At 40.6% G+C, this 25,748-nt stretch overlaps 2 protein-coding genes across 10 annotated transcripts in view; one reads left to right on the forward strand and one right to left on the reverse strand.

Moving 5' to 3' along the window:
• The window catches only part of greb1l (GREB1 like retinoic acid receptor coactivator), a 46,921-nt gene extending 27,648 nt beyond the window's left edge, over positions 1–19,273 (reverse strand). For 2 of the 8 annotated variants that reach the window (XM_085438332.1, XM_085438326.1), the window contains exons 1-3: positions 9,296–9,666; positions 9,118–9,190; positions 7,174–7,319 (exon numbers count right to left, since the gene is read on the reverse strand). The gene's annotated coding sequence lies outside the window, so the exon portion shown is untranslated. Of the gene's footprint in view, positions 1–4,883; positions 5,060–7,173; positions 7,320–9,117; positions 9,667–19,143 lie in introns of those variants that run through there. The other 6 variants (XM_085438334.1, XM_085438333.1, XM_085438329.1 and 3 more) reach the window with 5 other exon arrangements.
• Positions 19,274–21,201: 1,928 nt separating this feature from the next.
• The window catches only part of rock1 (Rho-associated, coiled-coil containing protein kinase 1), a 30,290-nt gene continuing 25,743 nt past the window's right edge, over positions 21,202–25,748 (forward strand). Inside the window, exon 1 of one of the 2 annotated variants that reach the window (XM_085438336.1) lies at positions 21,202–22,071. In XM_085438336.1, coding sequence (XP_085294462.1) covers positions 21,961–22,071 — 111 coding nt within the window. In that variant the 5' untranslated portion in view covers positions 21,202–21,960. The remainder of the gene's footprint in view (positions 22,072–25,748) is intronic. The other variant, XM_085438337.1, reaches the window with a different exon arrangement.

Genomic DNA, 25,748 nt, shown 5'->3' on the forward strand with positions numbered 1-25,748 from the left:
TCATTACAGCCCTGCTGACCCCCCGTGGTGACAGATGCTCTTGGAGGCCTGCAGAGCTCTCTATGTGTGTGTGTGTGTGTTGGGGGGAGACGACAAAGGAGAGGGCCTACATTTCCCCGCTGCCACGTGTGACCCCCAGCACGTTAAGACATCCTGCATGGGCACTGTGTCATGTGGAAGTTTTCATTTTCAAAAAGAATGAAGCAAAGAGAGGGGAGGGGGGCACAAGTCTTTAAATCAAACTTTCTATCCTATGCTCAACTCAATCTCTCACGGCCACACCCAGCTTTTTATTGTTTTTGTGTGTGTGTGTGTGTGTGTGTGTGTGTGTGTGTGTGTGTGTGTGTGTGTGTGTGTGTGTGTGTGTGTGGGAGAGACTCCAGAACCAGAAAGGATCTGTCCCCGACAAGAATGTCAGGTCAGCTTTGGCATTTTGTCTCCATAGCCCTTACCCAGGATTGACCCCACATTAGGCTTTTACTCCTGCTATAAATACCAGGAGGCTCATCTGGTCAAAATAAATAAACAGAAATGCACCACAAATCAACAGGCGCTGGCAGATGTTGGGGAACTGTATGTCATTACAGCCCAGTGATCACAGTTGGCATGACATTGTCAAGAGAGGAAGGACTTAAGGCCAACATGACCTCAGTCTACACCGTATTTTCTTGAGTCAGGTTGAAAACACTCAAACTTTCTCTTTCTGGGGTAGCGGAAATTCTGCAACACCTTTAATTACCTGACTTTTAATGGGAAAGACAATTGGCTATCTGTCTATCTGTAGTAGCAGGAAACTGTTCACCGTTTCTAATGGGTGGAAAATGCAAGAATATTTTGCTCTGGCCTTCAACATGTAGAGTCAGTATGATTTGTGCAGCATCCAAAGGCTTCTGTGTTTGTTTTCTTGCTGAAATGTTTGCAAGAATTTGTCAGGTAAACAGCAAGTGAACTCACATGTACTTGCCAGCAGGGAAGAAACAGTCGACAGTGACCCTAGGATTCTAGGTCTCTTGCTTTCATACAGACATTTGATCATTTTGGCTTAAAAATGCTATTTTTAAGACGAGACGACTTCCAACAAGTCATAAAATACTAACATGGTTTTATCATAAATGACTCCATTATCTGATATCTTCCTTTACTGGCCCGGGTTCCTGCTTCACTGAGCCATGTGACTGACGTTCCAGTTCATTACCACAGACACGGTCAACAGTTGTTTTAATCAAGTTGTGTGGAGCTCTTCTCACCTCCTCTCCATTGCAGCGCATTCAGTGTGACGGCTGCTGTAAACCACCACACGAACCAATCAGGGCATTCATTAGTGCTTCATGCACTCATTTCACTCAGTCAGACATTTGTCTAAATGCTGGGTTTGAGTTTGACTGTGAAATTTTCCAAGCAACTGCTGATTTAGACCAGACTTAGTAAATCAGAGTGACTCACAGGCGTTTTATTAAATTATAATTGGCATTTTTGGGTGGTAAACACAGACTACCTGCAGTAGTCCATCCATTGCAATGAAAGTGAAATTTTGACAAAGATCCAACTGACACCAGCACAACCGCAAGTTCAACTGGGGGAAAAGAGCTGTCAGCGTGATTTATCTCTAAGCCTCTGACTTTGACATGGCCTGTCCTAAATAGCCCATTTAAAATGGAGATAATGAGTAAACCCCGCATTTTCTTTGGCCTCAAAAGACACTGTGCTGCAAAACAAAAGAGTGTGGATTGAATGCTTGCCCGCCCCTGAGCCCATCCTTCACCACTCTAAGGGGACAAAGGGGAAGTATTCCTGCCACTGCCACCTGAGGAAAGACAAGTCACATGACCAGCATTAATGGGAGATTTTGGGCTTTCTGGGCTCTTAAATTTGGAAGGGGGTAGGGAAGTGGAGCTCTTCCTCTCTTGGATTCCCAGAGGAGTGCCGGAGCTTTGACTTAGCTGAGTCAGCAGTTGCCGAACCCTGGACTGAGCTACAAGAGAATCATTTGCCTACACTTGTATCTGCTCCATTATATAATCTAATCAACCTGTCTAACCAAGTGCATGCATGACTGATGGAAGTACATAGGATGCCTGTCGTTACACAGCAGCTCAAGGCTTCAACTTTAAGAATGAAGCGAGATCCATCAGATGTATGAGCGGACACGGTGCTAATAACCCTGTTATGATGACAAAACAGTCCTATACTGTCAAAAAACAAACAAACAACCCCCAAGTAAGAAAACGACAAAACCGCCACATGGAAATTCCCGTAACAGAATACCCATTTATACTAGCGGCAAGTGGGCTACCTGTCAAAGGTGTTACAAGTTGCACTTTTGTTTGCTATGCATTTGACAGTCTACCGGTCTCATTTCCTTATTAAAACCCCCAAACCTTCTTTCGAAACCTCCCCCTCTTCCTCCAAATACTACTCCTACTCCCCAGGGCTACCTGCTGAGCCCTGAAGTGCAAATCAGTGCTAGTGAGGATAGCAGATGAGCTAAGGTCATTCATGGCTTTCCAGTGAGTCAAACAAACAAAGGCAAACATTCCAGTTGAATGCCATTGCTGAAGTCAGCAGCAACAGAAAGAAAGACGTTGAGAAAGAGACAGAGCAGGGCTCAGTGCAGAGAATAGCCCCAGGGTCCGTTTGTGTGTGTGTGTGTGCGCGCACGCGTGTGCACATGCACATTTGTGCGTCGTAGGAGATTATCTGCGCATCTATAAAGTGGGGTGAACCAAGGTTTAAAGCCTGGTGTGACCAGAGGGAACGGGGGCAGGGTCTTGGGCAGGAGGAGGGGTGGACAAAAGGAGCATTTGGGCAGATGAAGAAGTCATCATCATTAAGCCACTGGAGGTTTACTGTCCAGTTATAAAACTCATTTAAAAATTAGGGGCTAGGGGGTGCGTGTGAAAGGCCAGCAGGGCTGGAAAGGCCTGCGAGGGTCTGGAGAGAGGTGTATTAACTCGCTGAGAAACTGTAGAGCTAATTCATTAGGGGACAAGCGGTCTTTGTGTTAACACTAGCTTGATTGGAGTGGTGACCTTGCCACACACTGTGGCCCAGAGGAAGAGTTTAAGGGCAAGGTATTTAACCTTAAACTAAATCTCAGCCATGGACAAAGGGCCAGCATCATTTCGTGCCGAAGGTCTGCCAAACTGATAACTAATGTAACGCAAGTGGAAAACAAACTCAAAAAGTGGAAAACACTGTATACTACAGCTGTTTGTTTATAGAAATAACTACCGTAATATTTTAGCATGCTCTTTATAGGATATAACTGAATATGCATCTGAAACTGTTGACTGATTGGCTAAAATTGATTATTCACTCAAATATAAATTAATCTGCAACAACATTGATAATTGATAAAACTGCTTCTTAGAAGAAAGAAAGAAAGAAAGAAAGAAAGAAAGAAAGAAAGAAAGAAAGAAAGAAAGAAAGAAAGAAAGAAAGAAAGAAAGAAAGAAAGAAAGTGTACTTTATTGATCCCCGTGGGGAAATTCCTCTCTGCATTTAACCCATTCACTCAGTGAAGCAGTGGGCAGCCATTGGGCACCCGGGGGAGCAGTGTGCAGGGACGGTACCTTGCTCAGGGGTACCTCAGGGTAGCTGTAGCTTCCGATCATGGGGCCGCCACTACCTACTGAGCTATCCCTGCCCTTAGTGGATGATAAACTAAAACTTTATGGACTTTTCTCTGTTTGCCTGATAAAAAAACAAATTGTGTGACTAATAATCGCCACCTTTACAGACCATTTGTTGCCGCTCAACAGGAAGCAATATGCCAAATGTAGCATATTAATGTGGATTAATATTTTTTCCAATTGATTCGGGAAGTTTAGTATCACCCGTCCTCCCAGTTTTGATATCAGTTCCAGTAAAAATCCAAGCGAGATGCATAAAACTACACTTTTTTTGTCATTAAGGAACTGTAAATGAAGGACACACTTATGAGAATGTTCTACAGCCTTTATCAAGCAACAAGTCCAGGCACTTTGATTCTGTGAGAGACTGCACATATTTAATTTTCTATCATTTACTAAGTAACATGTCAAATTTAAGTTGCTGGGCATCTTTTTCATGAGCCCACATAAAAACAAATAGTAGCAACAAACGTTTAGACTTTCAGGAAGCATCATCACTTGCAAAAAATATCTGCCACCCTCTAGATTATGTAGCAGAAGATTTTCCCAGCTAGCATAATCGAATGAAAGTGAAGGACAAGCGAAAATTTACAATGCTGTCCATGACTGTGTAATAAAACAGGAGGCCTGCTAGTGAACCCAATCTGCATTTTACAACACTGCTGGGTTGAACGCCAGTTCACCTAAACTGAAACAACAGGGAGAGAGACACAGGACCCTAATACATTTATAGACTTATTCAGGGAAGCCATATTGAATAAGGCAACAATAAGTTCTATTGCATACTGTAAAGCTGTCACTGGCAGCAGTCAAACACCGGTCAATGCTAAAGGGCAAGAGGACGAAGGAGACAAAGATTTGTTGCTTTGAATTTAAAGTGGTTATAATACATTCTCTAAAACATCATTTTTTTACTCCAGGACTGGAAACAAGTCAATCATTCCTGACCTTGCATAAAAGAGAGAAAATAAAAGCTTTTTATAGTCAAATTCATGTAAATAGCCATATTCCATGACTGGCCTTTATTTCATCCAATTGAGCCTCTACCATTTTCACAGCTACTTCTAACATCTGGTCTGAACACAATGGCTCATTTGAGATTAGATCTTTGATAATGGTTGACCAGGCCTTGTCCTGGCTATAAAGTGCTGTTTAGACAGCCCTGTTTGTTATGGGGTGTAAAGGGAGATCCATGGATCATGGTGAAAGGGCCAACGCTATCAAAACATTTACGCTTATCAGATGACAAACCAGCAAAGGGGTCATGTTCCAGTTCCAGGAGCTGGCCTGGGCTGCCCTCCATCCTCCACGCAGACCAAACATCAGTCAAATGGAGGTGCTGAAGATGTGAGAGACTTCAGAGGTGATCACTGGAAAGGGCCGAGTATTGTTTTACAACAAATTCATTCCCACAACTTGAAACTACATCCTACATCATTCTACAACATATGCATGTACCTGTAGACTATACTTTGGAAAATTAAACTAAAAAACTACTGAAACTGAAATGTACAGAAGAGAATAAGAGCCACTGGAAAAAAAAATTTGGGGGTCATGACCCCCTTTGGATTCTAAGACAAAAAACAAACCAAAAAAAGTCAGCATTAACCGATACAAAGTTCTAACTTTAACCCAGGAACTCAGACTTTTTCAGTTAAATTTATCCTCATAATTTGTACTTTATTCTCAATTCTAACTTTTTACAATTCTAAAAGTGATATTTATGAGAAAAAAGTCACAATCCTGCTTCTTGTTCTTTGAATTCTCAAAAACTATTTTTTAAATTTAATTCATTATTATTATTTTAAACAGAGGTCTTCATCTTTTTTCCAAATGAACTGCTGAAAAATTTGTACTAGGTATAAATCTACCCAAATTCATCTTGACGATTGATAAAGTAAATAATGAAAAGAAATTAATTGTCAACCTTTCTGATAATTAATCAACTAACTAATTTTACAAGACTCAAAGTTCTAGTTAGAGTTTCTCAGCTGTGATGCTTCAGTTCCTCGACTATTTAAATATGTTAAACTGTTAAATTCAAAATAAGACGGCTGTTTGAGGTTTAAAAGACCGAATCCATGTTCTTGTATTGACAGATAATGATAATAATGAAGACAACTGGCAAGTTAAATAATAATGAAAATAATTATTAGCACTCCACTAAATCTATCTTTAAACCTTTCCCCCCCTTTAAGGACAACTCACTCTCTCAAAGGTTCACACATCCAACACACTGACTTAATTTCAGCACACACTCATGGAGAGCACATAAGAAAGAGGTCTGTTGTGTTTATCAGGCATCCAAAGAGATCCACTTTTCACAATGGGACCTCTCCTTTCTTTTCCTTCCTGAAAAAGATCTCGGCCACCTTGAATCTATTTGACTGACAGCATGACAAAGAGGCTTCTTAATGTCCTGGAGAAAGAGCCTCCTCCTCTTTCCCTCTAAACTTCCTTACAGGGCGATCAGCTGTATCCATCATACCCCTCTTCCTGACCCCAGGCGGAACTGCTGCATTGGCAGCACCCCACCCCCGTTACCCCCTCACTCTCTCGCCACATCTCCTCCATTCTCCACCACCCTCCCGATTAATAGGCACCAGGTTGCCCTCGGTGACGGGACACACACTTAAATCCCATCAGTCGTCCTTACAGCAGCAAGAGCCGCAGCATCAGCAGGACTCTTTTTGTCTTAATCGGACAATGGAAGCAGTCCAGCCTTTGTTTGGGGCTTGACCCTGCACACAAACCGTGCCGATTTGAAAAAGTGACAGTAAACCTATTCAGAGCTGTTATCACTTCATCCTGCCCAGGGTCCCTCCACCAGAGGAGACATTTTACCAGCCAAGAGCCTCTTAGTAACTTTGGTATGTGAGATTTAAAAAAAAAAAAAAAAAAAAGGTTTTACAATCATTCATGAAATCAACCTTGTCAGTAAAAGAACTACATAAAGACAATCTGAATGAATTTTAAAACTTTCTACTGTAGACAATACACGCCTCAATTGCACTACAAGCACAGCTAAATGTAGTTTTAGAATTCCCCTTTGCTCTGATATAGTCATTATAGGTAAACATATAGTATTATTGTAGGGTTTATATTACAATATAAGGCATCTTGAGGCGACTATTGTTCTTATTTGACACTGTATAAATAAAACTGAATTTAATAGTCAGGTATTTTGTACTTTTCTAAATTAAAGCCTGATATGCTGCAAGTGTTTTGTAAAAACATTCTGACATGACAAATTAAAGGAAAACCTCCCCCAAAACATTTCTTTAAATCCCTTAAAATTATTATGATCAGCATGCTTTGGGAAAAGTTTTTCTTTGAATAGGGATGAAAATGTAATAAAAAGTCTCTAAAACATGTTTTTGTGTTAAAGCGAATGCACAGATCTACTTATAAAATAGTCTGTTGAATGTCTGCATGTTTTATTTCTGGCTGCACTCAAGCTGAAATTGTGCCTCGCACAGATAATGGAGAAGAGAGAGCGAGGGTGCTACAGAGAGTGAGAGCGAGACAGAATGACCTCCACCTCCACAGAGGAACGCTGAGTCCTCGCAGCACATGGCTGGGTCTTGGTCACCTTAGCCTTGGACGGGCTGCAACAGCCAATGGTATAGCCTTCTGCTACAGTCAGCCCTCTCCCACACAATCCTGGCTGCAGGAACGCTCACTGACCTTGTATTTCAATATGAAAAGGGAGAGAGAATGAGTGAGTAATGTCCTGTTTGGGGTCGTGTTTGTGTAATTAAGGTTATGTGTGCGTGGGCAGCAGCATTTTTTGGAAAAGCATCTATGGGCTAAGGCAAAGATGCTGCCAAGGTGACGCGGGAAATCTGGCTGAAAGCTTGAGTGTTTCCAGCTGCTGTTAGCATACATCAAGTTCTCTCACATTAACAATTATACACAAATTATACACATAGAAAAAAAAGAAAGAAATGTGCATCAGTGTTGCAACTCCAACATCTAAGAGAGATTACACCAAATGGGTTGTTAAAATGATTTTCAGATGTCAATTGGAGCAAAAATAATGTCATGATTGATCAGCCCAAACCAATAAGCAAAGATTATTCACACAGCTACAATTTTCACAGCTGGATTATTAAAATAAAATTAAATGCTACTTTTAGCTGTTCTCTTATTCACAAGAGATCTGATTGGTGTTTGATTTGGTGCTCGTCCTGACCCAACCCTAAAAGCAACTGTGCCACCTCGCAGAAAAGACGAGGTGAATGTGTACATCACTGCAGTGTGGAGCCAGCAAATTGGTGATGGTCAATTAGTTTTCTATTCCACAATCAGTCTTAACAATCACAAGAAAGACCTTACACAAAACCTCCAAACCCACACAGACTTAGATTAAAAAAATATGTATAAAGTTCAGCAAGGCTAAGAAAATCCACTTTATGTGTATGTGTTTGTGTAAAACATGTTTTGGTGTTAAAGTGAATGCACAGATCTACTTATAAAATAGTCTGGTGAATGTCTGCATGTTTTATTTCTGGCTACACTCGAGCTGAAAATGTGCTCGAGTGCTGAACAGCGAGCTGGTATATGCTTTAGTTCTGCAGTGCACCTAAGACACACACGCATGCACATGGTTGGATGGCCAGGCTAGAAACATTAACCAACTATAAATGACAAATTATTTAATAGACTATGCTAATGGACAGTTCACAAAGTCCTCAGTCTCTGTGACCTCAGCATAAACATATAGAAGTTTTTAACATCATTTAACTGAATCTGTGGTTTGTTTTACAGGACTGGAAACTGATTACCCCAGCACTTCCTTAGCCCATTATTTTTGGCTCTTGTTCCGCTAATGTGTGCATACAGAAATATAGAGAAAACACTTTGTGATTGTGCCCCACTGCCCTCCCCGAAAGTGTCCTCTTCACTCTGCTAATATCCCTGTGGGATGGATAATCACTCTCTCCCTCTCTGAAGCCCTCTCACCCCCCTCATTAATTTTACAAGGTGACAGAATAACACGTGAATTAGTAATCAGTCATCAAAGGTCCGCTGGTTAAACCCATAAATAATTCCATACACCCCATTTTCTCATATTAAAACTGGGTTGAATTTTTGACACAGGGTTCCTGCAATTGTTTCACAAGAAAAGCCTTGCTGGGACAGAAATGACTTCTGTCTTACAAAGCTTTTAATTTGGAAGAGGACACAGGAAATTCACAATGCCGCAACAAACAACATAGTGGCTCAAAAGTACTAAAATATGAACAACTTATTTGATAAAATTAGTCCTCGGAGAAGCCCTATAATCTAAATAAAAAACAAGAACCAGTACAACTGAGTTAAAACAGTCTTTTTTGATACTCTTTACTGTTACTGTACCAACAATAACAGTAAAGAGTGATGCTAGTTTCAGCTAGCATTAGAGGAAGCTAGCTCATCATTAGCTACCCGACTCAATTACATTTTTAGCATTTCAGTACACTACGCCATGGTATACTTTTACCTTTGTTGTTGATCCAGAAGGTAATCGTCGCCAACTCCGTCCTCTCGTTATAAATTGAAAATAAACCAAATGGCTGAAAGTTGCAGAGCAGTTGAATACAACCTGGGTAAATAACTAAAAAACTTTTAGCATGCTAAACTGAAAAATTGAGACTTCAAGAGGAAAAATTTATACCAACCTAACCCACTGCCTGTGTGTGTGTGAAGTATTTTTTTTCTTGGTCATAAATATTAACAGGTCAGTTTTAGCCTACTGAACGTCTGTCAATCGAGTTAAAGCATTTTAAACAACATTAGCCGTATAACAGTGCTTGCTAACATAGCAAAAGCTCACATTTTTGAGCCAGCTAATATTAAGCGATCTTATTTACTTTTTGGGCCTCGGTTGCAGTGGGCGTGGCTTTCAGAGTACCACCCGACCCCTGGCCTTTGTCTCTAACGGCTCTCTCCTGATCCATGCGGGTGATTGCATTTTATAGACTAACTCCGATTGTTTTATTTCCTCATCTGGAGGGGAAAAAAACAGCACTACACCCAAACCCATTAACACTGCAGTTAAGAGACACACTAATAATCATATGCAATGCTGTATGCCATTATAGCTGTTGTGTCACATAAAATGTGACATGCAGTCAAAAACAGAGCACTTCTGTATGTGTTAAATGGGCTTGGTGGAGCTGAGGGAGTAATAAGAAGAAAATTTTAAAGCTAAACTGCAATGCCAATCAAAATGTAAAGCAGTAAATGCTAAAAAAAATAAATCTTTTGCTTGCTTGTGTGAACAGAACATTCAGACAGATGAAGTGAAATTGCTTTAGTTATGACATAATATAGTGTTTTAGACAATCGCCTAAAGCCGGTTCGATCCCAGGTAAAGATACAAATCCTTTTGGGGTTGTGTGTGTCAGGAAGAACATTCAACAACAAAAAAAATCTGCCAAATCAAACATGCAGAGCTACCCGCTGTTCTTTCATCTCATTGCAATGGTTCAGGCTCAGGTTACTTTATTTGTACCCATAGGTAGATTTACTTTGCAGCAGTGAGTCATCTATACTCACATTTTCAGCAGAGACACAGACACATGTAGCAAAGCTATGATATGTTTATCTGACTAATGGCTGCTGGAAAAAAGCAGTTTTTAAACAGTGTTGTTCTGTTCAAAAAGTTGTTCAGAAGGAAGAAACTGAAGCTCCTTATGCATTGTCAAGTAAAATTTAAAGTGTTGCACAAGGATGCTGGGCTCAGCTGTGGCTCACCAATCAGCGTCTTAAATGCAGACCACAACCTACTGAGTGGATTTCTGCCAAAGTCCCTTGCCAGACACCAAAAGCACCTCCAGAGATCATGTTTCCATGCTATTTTAGCAGGACGCAGTTGGGCCAACATACTATTAGACAGGAAATTTTAATATGTGGACAACTGGAAGAATAGTGTCATAACTCAGGCAACTCAAGCCTTCAAACGTGTTGATGTTGTGAAAATGTCTAATCTTTTACTAATCCTGCCCAAGTAAAACTGGTCTGTAAAGATGAAGTAAATCAAAAAAGAAAAAAAAAAGATTTAAAACAAGTGACATCAACAACTCTCCCTTTTTTAAAGTCACATGCTTGTGCTGCCAGCACTTACTTTTTTGCCCCTTTAAACTAGAAACACTCCAGTTTATTGTTATGAGCAAAAACACAACAAGATCATTTTATCTGGAGGATTTGGAAAGCAAAACCGTAAATTTTCCTTCACAGTATTGTGCTGTGATCCAGACTGTGGCACAGCACATGCTGTGATCCAGACTGTGGCACAGCACATGCTGTGCTCTTTAAAACGAACATGAAGCTGCTGGCTGAAATTTCTGTCTGCAGGTACTGTACCGCTGGAGCTGGCATCTGTGCATGGGCAGGGAATACAGCAGTACACCCTGTGAGAACACACTGTTCCATAACACTGCTGTGCAAGAAGGGATTCTCCGCTGAATGCTTTCGAAGTTTCAGTGGCAAGAATGAGGATATATTATGACTGAGTGATCTCAGTGGAGACACACGCACAATTTGCGCTTCGTGAGTTCATATTGCTGTAATGGAGTCCACAATAATCTGAGAGATTGATCTTAAAAAAAAAAGGAGGAACAGTGTAGACATGAGTCTGTACTTCGTGCCACAATCCTACTGTGATGTGATTTGCAAGACACAACCTAATTTCTTTTTCCAAGAGTTCAGCGAGAGTCTCTCCTTCACCTTGACATGCCATCAGTCCCCCACAAACACGTGCATGAACTCCCGCTTTCATGGTGAACCTTTGACACACTTCCTGGCGATTGACTCGAGGGCACAACCAGCTCGTTTTCATTCATTTCTCGGGGTTCATGTGCAGATGAAAAGAGCGTAAAAGTCTGGATGATAATATTCTGTAACTGCACCACAAAAAGGAGTGTATGAATAGAGGTTGAGCATGGTAACAGGAGGCTTAAATAAACTAAGGATTAGGTTCACTAAGTCATTTGGTTAGTCAAGCACAAAATCCAGCAGTGACAGATAAGAGCCTGCCCTGCATGTCAGAATCATAGATAACAGGACAACAGGAAGTGGTGTCTACTGTGGTTGCGTAGCAGTCATGCATAAATGTACACACACACAGACACACCACCAAGATTAGCATCATAGATCTCCTTTTGCAACAAAGAGCAGGATGTTCAGCCCAGCGTTTTTGGCTGCACCTCTACTAGTGATGGGTCGTTCGCGAACGAAATGGCTCTTAGAGCCGGCTCTTTGAAGTGAACGACGCGAGCCTTTTTTTCCCCTTTCTCTCACCCTCTCTCTCGCCCTTTTTCCGCTAAACTCCGCACGCGCGGCCTGCACTTTGCGCTGGGCAGAGGGGGGAGGGGCGTTAGTTACACTCGCAGTAGCACAGGAACAGAGCCAGAGAGAAAAAGAGCAAGGGACAACAACATCACATTAGAAAGGTATAGTAATCATCCACTATTTTCAGTTGCAGATGATAAAGGATTCAGAAATCATGCCGGCCCATATGACAGAGAATGTGCATTTTCTTTTTGTTTTTATATTTTAATTTATATTTAATTGTGTTGTGGTTTGCAGTGTTTTGTGTTGTTTCACGTTAAATTTGTTTAAAAGGAAAAAGCTGAAAATTTAAATAGTTAAAAGTTTAAAATGTAAATAGTTGTTTTTTGTATTATATGATTTATTTATTACATTTTATGTGGAGAGAATAAATAAAGTATATTTATGGTGGCCCTTAGAGACAAAGCACGTACAAACTCCTAAGCATGTACAAACTCCAAAACGCGTAAAAACTCCAAAACGCGTAAAAACTCAGACGCACTTACAAACCCCGAAGCATGTACAAACTCCAAAACACGTAAAAACTCAGAAGCATGTACAAACTCCAAAACACGTAAAAACTCAGAAGCATGTACAAACTCCAAAACACGTAAAAACTCAGAAGCACGTACAAACTCAGAATCACGTACAAAAGACAACAGAAGTGCTCCAGGATGCTAGGGCGCAGTGTTGAGCTTTTGTTACCTAGTGGCTACACAAGCCAGGAAGTATCAACAACCGGATTTGGTGTGTGGTAGTAACAGGTACAAGAACTTTTTTTTTAAATTATTTGAATAAATATGAGTGCTTGTCTATAAATACACAAACATTACACACATGCTTTCAATTGTGTAATTTAAGTGATCTGAGTAGCTCTGTTTTGGAAGTTTAGTTAACGCTAGAAATGTGTTTTGGAGTTTGTACGTGCTTTTTGGAGTTTGTATATGCTTTAGAGTTTGTACGTGCTTTGTCTCTAGGGGCCATATATAAACATATATAAATAAAACCACTTTTTTTACATTAGTAATTCTTTTTCTGCATAATTTTATATTATTGTTAATGATAAATTAATTAAAGCAACAAAACAACCTGAAGAGCCGGTTCGGAGCCGAAAGAGCCGGCTCTTTTTAGTGAGCCGAGCCGAAAGAGCCGGATCTCTAAAAAGAGCCGGAAATCCCATCACTAACCTCTACATTTTACATGTCCTACATTCTTGACTATAAGTTCCTTTCATCCATCCCAAAAAGCCAGATCACTCTAGGACTGAGAGAGAGGGAAAAAAAGGGGGCATTCTTTCAGCTCAGAGGAATTTCATCCTTACATCGTTTCCGTTTCCCCTTTGCTCCTGAGCAGGCCGTAAACACTGAGGTGTGAAGCAGACTCTCACCCAGAAGCACAAATTCATGGTCTGCTGAGGGGATAACGTTAAACAGTTAATTATCTGCATTTTATTTAAGGGGTGAGTTAAATTAAGTTCAGCCTAAGGCTATGTCCACACTAGTGTTTTTAGTCGTTGTCAGAGTTGTGTGTCCACATTGAAACGGCCGAAAACGCTTACGTTCCAGTACTGTGCATGCGCAAAAGCGAATGAGAATTAAAGAACTTGAACAAAAGCTATCTGGAGCATGTACAAACTGATATTAATCTTTTTTAGGGCTGTCAAAATTGAGAGCAATCAAAACAACTGCTGTATAATGCACTCCACTATCTTTGTTTAATTGGTCACATGACTGCATCACATGACTAAAATGCGTCATCGTTTTAGAAAGTCTGCGTTTTCGAGTGTCCACACTGTGACGGGACAGATCCGTTTTGAATGTTTGTATGTTTTCGAGAGCGTTTTCAAAATGCTGCGTGTTTCCCTGGGGAAAAGGCCGTCTCAGTGTGGACGGGAGGCCAAAACGGAGAGAAAACGATGCGTTTTCAAACAGAAACGCCTACGTCCACACGTACACGGGTATTTTTGAAAACGGAGATTTTCCGTTTTCGTTTTAAAAATAATCCCATCCACACGTAAAGGCAGAAATGAAGGAAAACGCTGCTAGGAACATGCCAAAGCAACAGGTGGCGATATATTCCTAACCGTGCAGAAATGTTGGCCAATCAGAAGTCTCGAAGCCTCAGTGGGAAAAAGTAACAAAGCTGGGGCATAGAAGCTAGTGATGTGCGATACCACTGATTTCCTTTCCGATCCGATACCAAGTAAAATTCAGGGTGGTATCGGCGATACTGATCCGATACCGATACTCTGTACAAAAACTTAATGTTTCATTGCATTACATAATACAATATATAATTGTATTATGTAATTGTAATAATAACATAACCATATTGCTTCATAATGATTAGAGGACATCAGACAACTTGTTTTTATTGCTTAATAATGCAGAATAATCATATAGAAATAAATAAAAAAAACTGACGTGCGCTATTTGAGCATGTTGCCTGCCTGCAGCACTAAAGGACTCTGCGAGAGACGTCTGTTTCGCCCTAGCAGCACCTGTCCCTGTCCTCGTCTTCAGTTCGCCTCAACATAAGCTTATCATATTCTGTGATGTGATTTACTCCGGGGTGTTTGACGAGGTCAGTGGTGTTGCAACAACAACGTGTCCACACAGGACTCTGTTTGCGCTCAGCCATTGTTGTGAGTGTGCACGCCAGGGGCTGCCACACATTTATACAGCCGTATTCCGCATATGACTATGAAAGGCGTAAGAGGAAGTAGTTCCTTCCAAATTAGACGATCCGAATTGTATAGTTTCTTTCCACTGCGTTCATTTTAATGGAAGAACTACAAATTTAACCCAGAGTACTAAAATATCGATATTATAATATGAGAATCGATTCTAGAACATAAATTGCTGGTATCGGAAGAATCGATATTTCAGTATCGATCCGCACACCACTAATAGAAGCAGAACCAAGTCGTATGTGTGGAGGGACAGTAATTGTGTGTGTATATGTAAGCATTTAAACACTGCAGAGAGTAAAATTAACAGTAATAGTATTGTAGAAATTAATTTCACCGAAACAATAACGTGGCGCACAGTGTGACATCAAAAAATGCGCACACCTTTGACGCTGCGTTTTCTCCGTTTTTCTCGTCCACACATAAATGCAAAAACTGAGTTTTCAAAAATATCCACCCTGGCCGGAGTTTTTAAAAATCTCCGTTTTCAGTGACCAAAAACGCCGTTTACGTGTGGACGAAAGGTACAAACGCATAGAAAAACCTGCATTTTCAAAAATACCCGGGTACATGTGGACGTAGCCTAAGTTTTAAATTAAATTGCTCTGGATTTTGATGCCCACTTAATTTTTTGTTCATCAAACCTTATAGTGTGCTACTGAATACGTACAACCCTCCTTTGCCATAAAATCCCAGGTTTGGCTCTAAATAAGTACTATGTACTAATTTCTGTTTACGTGTATGACAATAGTTGGTAAAGAGAGAAGAAATGTGTACTGAAGTAAATAAAAAAACAGATATAATTGCTCAGTTTCCTGCAGGTGAAACTAAGACATAACAGCTGATGGTGGAGGGCTTAGAGGAGGAAGCCCTCCCCCGGTAGCGGGATCAATGCACATAAATGGAAGAGGTCACAGACCTTTGACATCTCCTTTCAGCCGGGGGAGGGGCACAGGCCTTTGTGAAATTGGCTTTAATGATCCAGTTGTCAGGCGTGTCATACACCAGCATACAGTACATACAGTTTCAATTTACAATTTTAGGTCTTTCCTCTTCACACTCAGGTTTTACACATTTAACTAATCCAACAGCAACAAGTGTCAGGTTTGGATAAAGAAAAGTGATATTCTGTCTGCATCCAGCTGCCTTGTTTCTAGCTTCATCACTCCCACTTCTTTTTTCACCCTTTTCTCCCATCTCTTCCCCTCTGGAGGCTCACCAGCTCTTCTCAAACCTTATTTGTGCTTCTCCTCTTCTTCCTTTCATGATGCATTTTTCAAGAGACAATCATTAAAAAGGAAACATGGAGGACCACTTTCTACAGTGTTTGCTGTTTCCATGGTTCTGCAGAGATGATATTGAAAAATTAAAATTAGCAAGATGCCAAATATTAAATATTCACTCGGATGAATGAGAGCTTCAAAACACACGGTGAACTGTTCTTTCTGCTGCTTTTTAAGTGAATAGAATGGGAGACAGATGTGATTCTCTGCAGAAGAAAGAAAAACATACAGCCCTTACGTGGCCCCTGTAGTCTGAATATTTGCTTTCATTTATTTAGACTCACAACATTACAAGTGAACACAGTGTTCCTGGCATTCTTGGCCCCCAATAAAAATAAACACAAAGACAGGTTAAAGGTTTACGAGCATCCATGTGGAACACGTTTGGCTTCGCACATCATGGCTGAGATGCTCTTTGAATTTTTATGTTTTGCTGAAAAGGGCCAGTTAATCTTTGATATACAGTGACACGGTAAGGTTAGCTAGTCACATCAGACACAGTTACTGCTAAAAAGCACTAAAGAGATCTCATTAGGAATCAGAAAACATCTTCTTCTCCTGAAAGTGAACCTCGATTTATCTGTAATTTATTTGCATTTACCAACAAGTATTTTTTTTGTAGGAGAGCTGACCTCTGTTTGCAAGAAGTGGGACGTAATGCTTCTTTACGAGGGAGGGATGGAAATTTACTGCATTTCCAGCTTGTAGTCACACTACAGAACAACATATGTGAGACAAATGCATTAAATTGAATTTTTCTTTAATTAAAAAAGCTACAAAATAAATATAAAACAATATCAATTAGCTTGAACCTCAAACAACGGCAACAGTTAAGCTGCCGAGATATTAATGCAGATGCAGTAATAATTTCAATAATACAAATAAATGTAAAAACACACATTTTATATACTGAATATTTTAACTTTTTATATTTTTAGGATGTTCTGCTGACAAAATTTACACACTTTTGTTTAAGTAAGCAAGTCAAATTTTAGTGCTTACTTTTTCTTGCTGTGGCACTGATGGAAACACTGATATTTTAATGAACTACGTTTTTGATGACAGAACAGGTTTTGGTGACACAATCGTATTGACAACACGGGATATGAGGATAAAACCTGAATAGAGGGTCATGACTCCTGCCTCAGCAATTTGATGAATGGCGCCTATATTGAGGACCACCTGTTTTCTGGGGCTTGTCACACTGCAGCCGAAGAAGTGTGAAAACAATAGTGCTGATCTCTTTAGTTGGGATTTTGTCCCTCGTGCCATCTGCACTCGTGATCAGAAAAGGGCACATTCACTGAAAAGTACTTCAGAAAGGATCAACAGAAACATCTGCTGGTTACCCCCGGAGGTGTTTTTGTGATCTCAAAACTGGTATCATGGATGATCTGATTTAGTTTCATTGATCAGTATATAAAATTTGCTTGAAGCCACCATGGAATCTGAATCCACTATGTTACTGATTAAATGGATAGTCAGTCGGTTTGAATCTTTTTGTTATGACAGTGAATACAACCCTCAGTGATCTGACAGAGCCCGGTTTATCATAACAGCAAATCTTCTTTGTGAAGGAAAAAAAGAGAAAGGCACAAGGCCAACTGAGTAAACAACACGACATGAACACCAAAAGCAGAGCCCCAAAAATTACAGTGAGAGAATAATAACAGGAAAATAAATAAATCTGTTACCCTGGTGACAATTGTCTGAGCACGAATGGATGTGACATAGTCATTTATCCACAACCTGGTTAATTTTTTTTTTTCACAAGCGAAATGTCATGCTGCATTTTTGGAAAACCTCTTTGCCTCATAACAGGTTTCCAGCACAATAAAACAATGGATGAGAAGATGGGGAAGAAAAGGAAGGTAGACCAGCATCGTAAGGAAAGAAAAGGTCGGATAATGCTCCGCCCAAATAAGATGTGTCATTATTTTAAATAGGACATCGTTTGAAGGCAAACAGAAATGAGGTGCATCTTACTTAATTTGTAGTTTTGAACGATCCAATGTGCATGGTTTTATGAAAAAGGGAGGGAACCTTCAGGTGTTTAATGAAACAACAGTTTAGAATTTTTTAAAGCTTTACTTGAGACTGCAGATTAAAAAGTTAAGATGCAAAAGTCACTGAAAGCAAGCCAGTCAGAGCCTTCACAAAGCAACATGAGAAAGAGATATCTCCTTCAAGGCTAAAGAGAGAGACCTGTCCTAGTGCACGAATGCTGTCATGGGGCCTTAGTTATCTCCACCAAGATTAAGTCCCAATTGTTCACCAGGAACAAAGGCAGCCAGTGAGGAAACCAGCCCCCCAAGGGCCAGATGGTCAGCGCTCAGAGCCCCCCTGACCCCTCCATTCCTTGTCCTCTTTGACAGGGCTGCGCGTGCTCCACGCAAGACAGGCCACCCAGCTAATTGACAAATGAATGATTACTCATGTGATACTGTACTCATTTAAAGTTCCTGCTGTGAAGCAGTAAAAAATAAGCAGAACGTCTACTGTAAGCACTCCCGTGCATCTGGTACAGTGCCAAATGTGCTGTGGATGGAAGAATGTTGTAATATGCACAGGCTCCAAATAAACCTGCTGCTCACTCTTATCTGATATGACTTTATCTAAGCTGTTGAAGCTTGTTTCAACACCAAGCCTTAGGCAACTGTTACAGTATTCAGCAGACACACAAGTATTAGTGACCTGGCTCCAGGCATAGTCGGCATGGCTTTCCTAACAATGAATAATTACCAACAAGTACTGAAGCAATCACAGTGGATAAATGGACTGATTGCTAAAATGATCATGTTAAAGCTTGGCTGCACTCTCTCTCACACATCTTGTGGGGACATCTAATTGACATAATGCTTACCCTAGCCCCTTACCCCAATCCTAACTATGAAAAATGAATGCCTAACCATATCCTTTACCCTAAACCTAACTATAACCCAATTGTAACCCCTAAAACCTATAAAAAACAAACAAACAAAAAAACAACAACCTTCCAAGCTGTGAGGACAAGGATTATGGTCCAAGGGCTGTTGTTCCCCACAAGTATAGCAAACTTCCAATTTTTGGTGCCCACAAAGATATAAACACACACACACACACACACACACACACACACACACACACACACACACACACACACACACATCCCGATTTGCACCAAAACAAATTAAGGCCTCGAGGAAAATAAGAAAAAAAAAACGCAGTTCAAACGCAAGCCTACCTTATATGTAACGCAGAAAGTCACATTTCCACGGGGATTGGGGTCCGTGTGTAAACTTGCGCTCTCCGGTTCCGACGCCAGTATCAACGTTGCTGCTGCTTTGGGCGCTCGGCTGCTCACAGCTGATCACAGCCGACGAAGCAACAACGTGACGTCAGGAAGCTACAGTACGTACCGTTTGGTTCAAATCAGCGGAAGTTCGGCTAAGGTTGTTCTTTGTGATCGCTTGTTTATCAAATGGGAGGAAAAAGGCAAAAGAGGTCGTCCAAAGCTAGTAAATGAATAGTAACCATCGACGACATGTATAAGTAGTTTTTTGTTTTTTGTTTTATTATAGTTTAAACGTGCAGTAAGAACTATATTAGGTACTACTAACTTTACGTTACAATATAGCGTCGACAGCATGATATTTGCTCGGTTGATTCGCAGATATAAGAAAAATAAACAGTTTGCACGAAAGACTAATGATAAACATGCCAAGAAAGTGAAAAGAACGAGTCAACAATCTCACCGAAACACGAACATACATCTACACACACCTGAAAATGAAGGTTATGTTTAAGTTGCATTTTTTTAAACATGCATACTTATACCTTTAGGTGATTGTATGGTGATTGCGCAAACTGTTCAAAACCTGCTTTTGGTTTTCAGATCAAAATGCTGTCAGATCCCTCTGTATGTACAAATCATTAATACACTGGGGGTACACGAAAGCATGGTCTTTAATGGTGCATAGCTTTGATAGATACTTCTGGTCATATAAAGGAATATGAATACGAAACATACGCGACATGTGGACTTTGCACCCCTTGTCATAAAGTCAAGCTCAATGGGCTTATTCAAGTTCTTGAAAACGAGTGAGCTCTCTCGATAAATTGTAAAACATCGCCCCCTGTCGTATGACATCAAGAAGAAGTTATTACGCAGTACAGCAAACAATTCTTGTGCAATAGATGCGCTTTTAAAAATGTGCAGCATTTACAGGAAACAAATGAACAGACATTAAATCAGAGAGAGAAGTATGTGCTTCACTGTATTCCAAACCTTTCCAGGCTGTAGCCTTGGTGGTTCTTGTTTGGCTCTTTTGGTTGTTCCTGGACATCCTAACCAATTTCCTCTCATCTGAGGGTGAAAGCCAAAGTCTGGAAGATGAGCCAAAGTGATGATACATCAGTATATTGGTTTGAACTGCAGATCTGAGTTTGCAGTTGTTTAGAAATAGCTCCAAGAGACCTTCCCAGATTATGTCTTTTAACATACTGCTGAACCTCAGCACCACTTATTAAAAGATTTAACTGAGTGTAAGTATATATTTGAGCCTGTATATGTACTCTTGACACTGTGTGGAGTAGAGAAAATCTAAAATAAATTAAAATTTGCGCACCCAAGTGTTTCTTTAGATGTATGCTGCTCAACCATTGCACCCTGGAAAAAGAACCATCCAAAGAAATAAGTAAAAGTTCCAAATTGCCATGACAGTTATGGGCAAGATGAGTCTATGTAAACTTTCATAACTGACTGTACATGTTAGTTATGAAAGAATAATTTTGAGAGTGTGTGGTTTTGTTGCACATAATGTAAGCCAGTGGAGAATAGATTAAGCTAGTTAAAGCTCAGCTTTAACTTAAAAATAACATCAGGAATTAAAAAAAAATATAGATTAGTAATAATATAATCATTACAATTAATAATATATATTCTAATATATGCTGTTATTATTATTATTATGTAATTGTCATAACATTTAGATACAGTGTTTATAGTACTTCCTATGGATATTCGGATGAATGGTTTTGCTGTTTGTGTCGTGAACATTATTTTTTATTAACAGTCTAACCAACAGTATTTCTAAAAGTCTTTAAAAAAAAAGAAAAAAGAACCAAATAGAATCTCTATATATCAACATTAAAGATAAATATTTTTAAACTTAATTTAAGTTTATTCTTCCTCGGATGGTAGATTTTCAGTGAGATCATAACGTTTAGGCAACTTTTTAACGTTTGGGAGCAGCAACGTGTTGCCTTCCAGTTTGTGATGTAGACTTGCGCATGCCCAGTACCTGACATTTGAAGTATCTTCTCAGGGGTGTTTGAACAGGAAGGCGGACATATTGGCGAGACTGTTGGAGAAAATCGGGCATCGTCTGCGATTGTTTTCTGAAAAGTAACACACATCAAACCCAATCTGTCTGTATTCCATCTGAGGGATAAAGCAGTTCGGACGGGGAGGCAATCGAGGCTCAGTGACAGCGCACGCAACGCTACGGATGGAGTGCCTTTAAACGTTGTAACGACTCCGTCTTTACACTCATCGAAATTTGGAAGAAGCAGAAGTTTTTTTTCCCACCACTTCTACTTTTGAGCTGTCAGATTGGTTTGTCATTTTCTGCAGGGGCCTGGCATAGATATGGGAACGGCACAGGACTAGCTTTCCAACAAATCGTGCTTTTTTTCAGACAGACGGTGCATTCACGTTTTAACTGCCTTTTGTTTGGATGCACCAACATTTTAAGCCCTTATCCTCAGCGGCATCCCACGGAGGCTGACTAATCTGTCGCCGCATTTATCTTTGCCACTAAAGTTGTTTGCCACTCGTACCGGGGACACATACTTCAAATCCGAAAATGTGGCTTTTGCATGTTCAATGCAACCTTAAAGCGTGTGGAAGCTCCAGGAGAACGATGTGTTTTCTTTGAAGTGCGGCGGAAAGTTCAGAAGAAGAAAGGGACATTTGGCTAGCTAGCTAGCTATCGCTAGCTGCTAAAGCTAGCTAGCCACTCGCCATTGGGCTGTTTTTGTTCATAACTCAACGTCGGGAATGAGTTTTGCAGCAAAAATGTCTGCTGGGGATACGATGGAGGCTCGATTTGAAAAGATCGATGCCATGTTGAAAGACCCAAAGTCAGAAATAAACACGGATTGTCTGCTGGTAAGTTTGTAGCATAGTAGCGGGCTAAAGTGGCTAACGTAGCGATTCAGCCAATTTCGGGGTCAGTGTAGTCCTTGGAACAGAAATTCTTTCCGAGACCAGCACACTTCATCTTGTCACTGAAGAATTGCTGACACAGAATATACAGACATTTAGTTAGCTGGAACACCTGTGCACTGGCATGTAAAAACTAGGGGTATTAATTTTAACACCTCCAGATACTTTACAAAATCGAAGGCAAAAACGCACACTATAATAGGGTGGAAATAACAATCTTTAACTGCGGTATTCTGCTAGTTTAAAATAAAAATAACGAATAATTGTAACGTAATGACTAATAAGCTGGACAGATGGCACAGAGACACACACTTCGTTACAATATTTTTGTTTTAGGCAAGTTAAAACCCATCAACTAGTGAGTTTCCTGCCTTGCGCTGCAAACCGATTGTGATATATATATATTTGGTCACCAGTGTGCAGCTTAGAGCATTTAAAAGGTGACCAGTTAGATGTGTTGTTTGTTTCAGCTTCATATAAAGTGATAGGCCCTCTTCAAGCCTGTTCTAACCTGCAGAGCTTCAGCTGCATCAGTACACCTGTTGGCTAGAGTTTTTCCTGGCTGCTTCCTGCCTGTGGATGACAACTCACGAAATGACTCCTATCTTAAAAGAAAGGCGGCTGTTGCCACGTGCTTCAGCCTGGAGCAACACCTTTATTGGTTTTTATTACGTGCAGCAGTCCCAGAAACTGACTCATCGTGGAGGGGATGTTGTTACGTCGAGGGTGTGTTGATATGAGGAGCGTTTCAGGTTCAGTGACAGCCGTGCTGCGTGTTTTCGCACGGATTTGCGTCTTTGTGACTAAAGGGAGCGGTTGTGCTCAGATGTTTGTTGTGGTAGAATCAAAATGAGTGTAGGTAATCGGCTGGGGGGACGGATGGACTTGCCTTGAATTTCCAGTTACTGACTTAAAACCTATGTTTTGGGTTTTCGTGTCTGACCTACTTTTTCGCCTTGGGCACACCACTGAAGTGGCAAGAAATAAACAGTTCCCATATTATTATGTATATCCTAATAGTTCTTGAGGCTACGTGGCTCTTTGATTGATTCCTCTTGACTTTATGATATAGGAGTGGACTAATTTCCTAAACAAATGAAGTAAGGAAAGCCCTATAGGAAAAGGGGCTTGTCCCAAAACCCCACCCACACATCCCAGAGTGTTTGTGTTCAGGGTGCTACAGATAGTGGTCTTTAGTTAAGAAAAATTGCTTAGCACTGACCTCCCATCGTGTTGCAGAAAAGGGGCTCTTAAACTCACCTAGAGGTGCACATGCTCTGCATTTCTAATGGCAAAAAGCTGTGGGGACTGTTCCCACTGGCAGCCTCACACACAAGGGTGTTGTTCGTTTTTTTTCTCTTTTTTTTTTTTTTTTTTTTTTTCTTTTTCTTCCCCTCTCTGCAATCGCCCCTGATCAATGAATGGAGGCCTTTTGCTGAGGCGCTCTCTGCCACCATGCAACTCCACCCACAGCTTAATAAAATTCCATGCTAATCAAATAACCTCTTGTCTTTGACTGGCCTGGAGTTCCCTGTGTGTCCCAGAGCCATTCTGCATGTCTGGAGAGTTGAGCCCAAGCAGGCAGCTCTGAGGTAGCTGGGTGTGGGCTCTGCTCTCTACCCATAAACCAAAATTATGTGGACTGAAGACTCATGTTTCTGAGGGCTGTGAATCAGGACATTTAACGCATGAAGCAGCCAACATGCTTGGCTATGAGTAATAGGCTCCATCAGAATGCACAATGCAAGCCTTTTACTGGCTGTGTTTCTGTACCTGGCATAGCACTCTGAAGTATAGGACCGTTGGGATTACACTTTTCCCTTATAGGAGCTTGGCCTGTGATATGTGTGATGGTGACTTTTGGCCTGTACCTTAGTGCTCAGCTCTGGGCTTGCATAACCATTCACTGTTCTCCAGTCCTGCTGCCCTTATCTTCACCCGCTAAATAAATCCTGCTCAGAGTGAAGAGAGCCTTATCTAGATGGGCAGCCCCCTCCCCAATCATTGTGCTCTACATTGGCTTCTACAGAGCCAATCTGAACGGACAGAATTCCTGACATTGTGATGTGAAAGCTCAGTTGCCATTAAAGGTCTAAGCATTGTTAATATATTTTATTCTTCTGTCAACCAGCAATGATCGAAGTCTTTAGAAAAATGAAAATTGGTTGTGTATTTGTCAAAGTACTGAAAAATGTCCCAGGTACCCTTGCACTTGGCGCTAGAGTATTAAAGTGGAGTCTGTTTATCATCTAGTGCATTATAATAAATGAATCGATGTGTTAGGACTCGCTGTGAGCGATAATTGAGGTGCACTACATAAAGGCTTCCTGCCATCATCTTTGTTCTTCCTTTGACACTTGGACTACGTCAGCGCCTCTGAGTTTGATCCCTCTTTCATCTGTTATTTGGGCTTTAAATCTGTAATAAGAGTAATTACAGGAAACGGCAAGGCCAATAAACCAGATTCATACGATGGCGACTGTGCGAGTACTGCACGTCAGGGTGGATGCTCTGACTTTGATTTAGAGTGTGAGCTAAAATCAGAAATGCTGCATATATTTCAGTTCGTGTAGGAGATGGCAATAGATAAATTAGCTTTGTGGTGAGATTCCTATACATTTAGATGAGTATGAGACAGAGATTTATTTTGTTGAAATCACATTTGGAGGTCAACATCAGCCAGTTTTTTCTACTTAGTTTAGATTTAGTCTTAAAACATCAGAACTGAGTGAGTGATTCTTATGCCTTATAATGAAATGATAAAGAAACTTTGCTATAAAAACAGCTGGTGTGAAAACTTGTATTTATTGTTTAAGTCCAATTCGGACTAAGGTCTAATGCTGGATATAGCCCAATTAAGGGAAACTATCATACAATAAAACAAGGCCTCATAGAAGCTTACCTTGAAAAACAGTTGTTCTGAGCGTCTAGCATAAACATGTTTGTGGCCTGCGTTCTGATTTCCTTGCATGGTTGAGTTGCCAAGGCCCAACTTTTGAAAAACAGCCAGTGAATCCTTGTCCTGCCTTCACGACCTTTGCCTTTAATGGACCTGCCCTGCCTCTTAAGGTGTTGTCTTGCACTGATAATGTAGCAAAATTCACTGTCGTTCTAGATTTACCAGAGATTTTTTGACAGGAGGACATAATACTCACCCTTTTGTGGTGTTCTCAGTTAGCATATAGGCCTGTGTAAGGGGTATATGACAAGGCAAGATTTTCCAGGCCATTGTTATCAGGATATACCAGTCCTCTAAGCTACTTCTGTTTTGTGTTAGTCAACCAAAACAAACTGCACTGCGTAATGACCTTTCATTCTAAACCACAGCATCACATGTGCCATTTATCTGTTGAACATTTGTTAATTGTGACAAATATATACTATGAACAAAATCAGTCTTTTCACCATAAGGGCGACACTGGTGAATGCAGGAACCTTGAATGCACCACCGGTTGTTTTTGCATCTGCTCTTTCTCACAGCTGCATCCCCTGCAGGGCTAATGTAACTCTGACAAAAAGTACTGCAGTGGCCGTATTTTTATGGGGGCAATCACCTACAGCACTCATTTAAGTTTGATTTGTCCATTGCTCCCCGGAAGTAACAAAGGTATTTACCCATA

This window comes from Copadichromis virginalis, linkage group LG18, assembly GCF_057382275.1.
Source record: "Copadichromis virginalis isolate Kocher_CV1m ecotype Utaka linkage group LG18, C_Virginalis_male_GT1.1, whole genome shotgun sequence".
NCBI classification, from domain to species: domain Eukaryota; kingdom Metazoa; phylum Chordata; class Actinopteri; order Cichliformes; family Cichlidae; genus Copadichromis; species Copadichromis virginalis.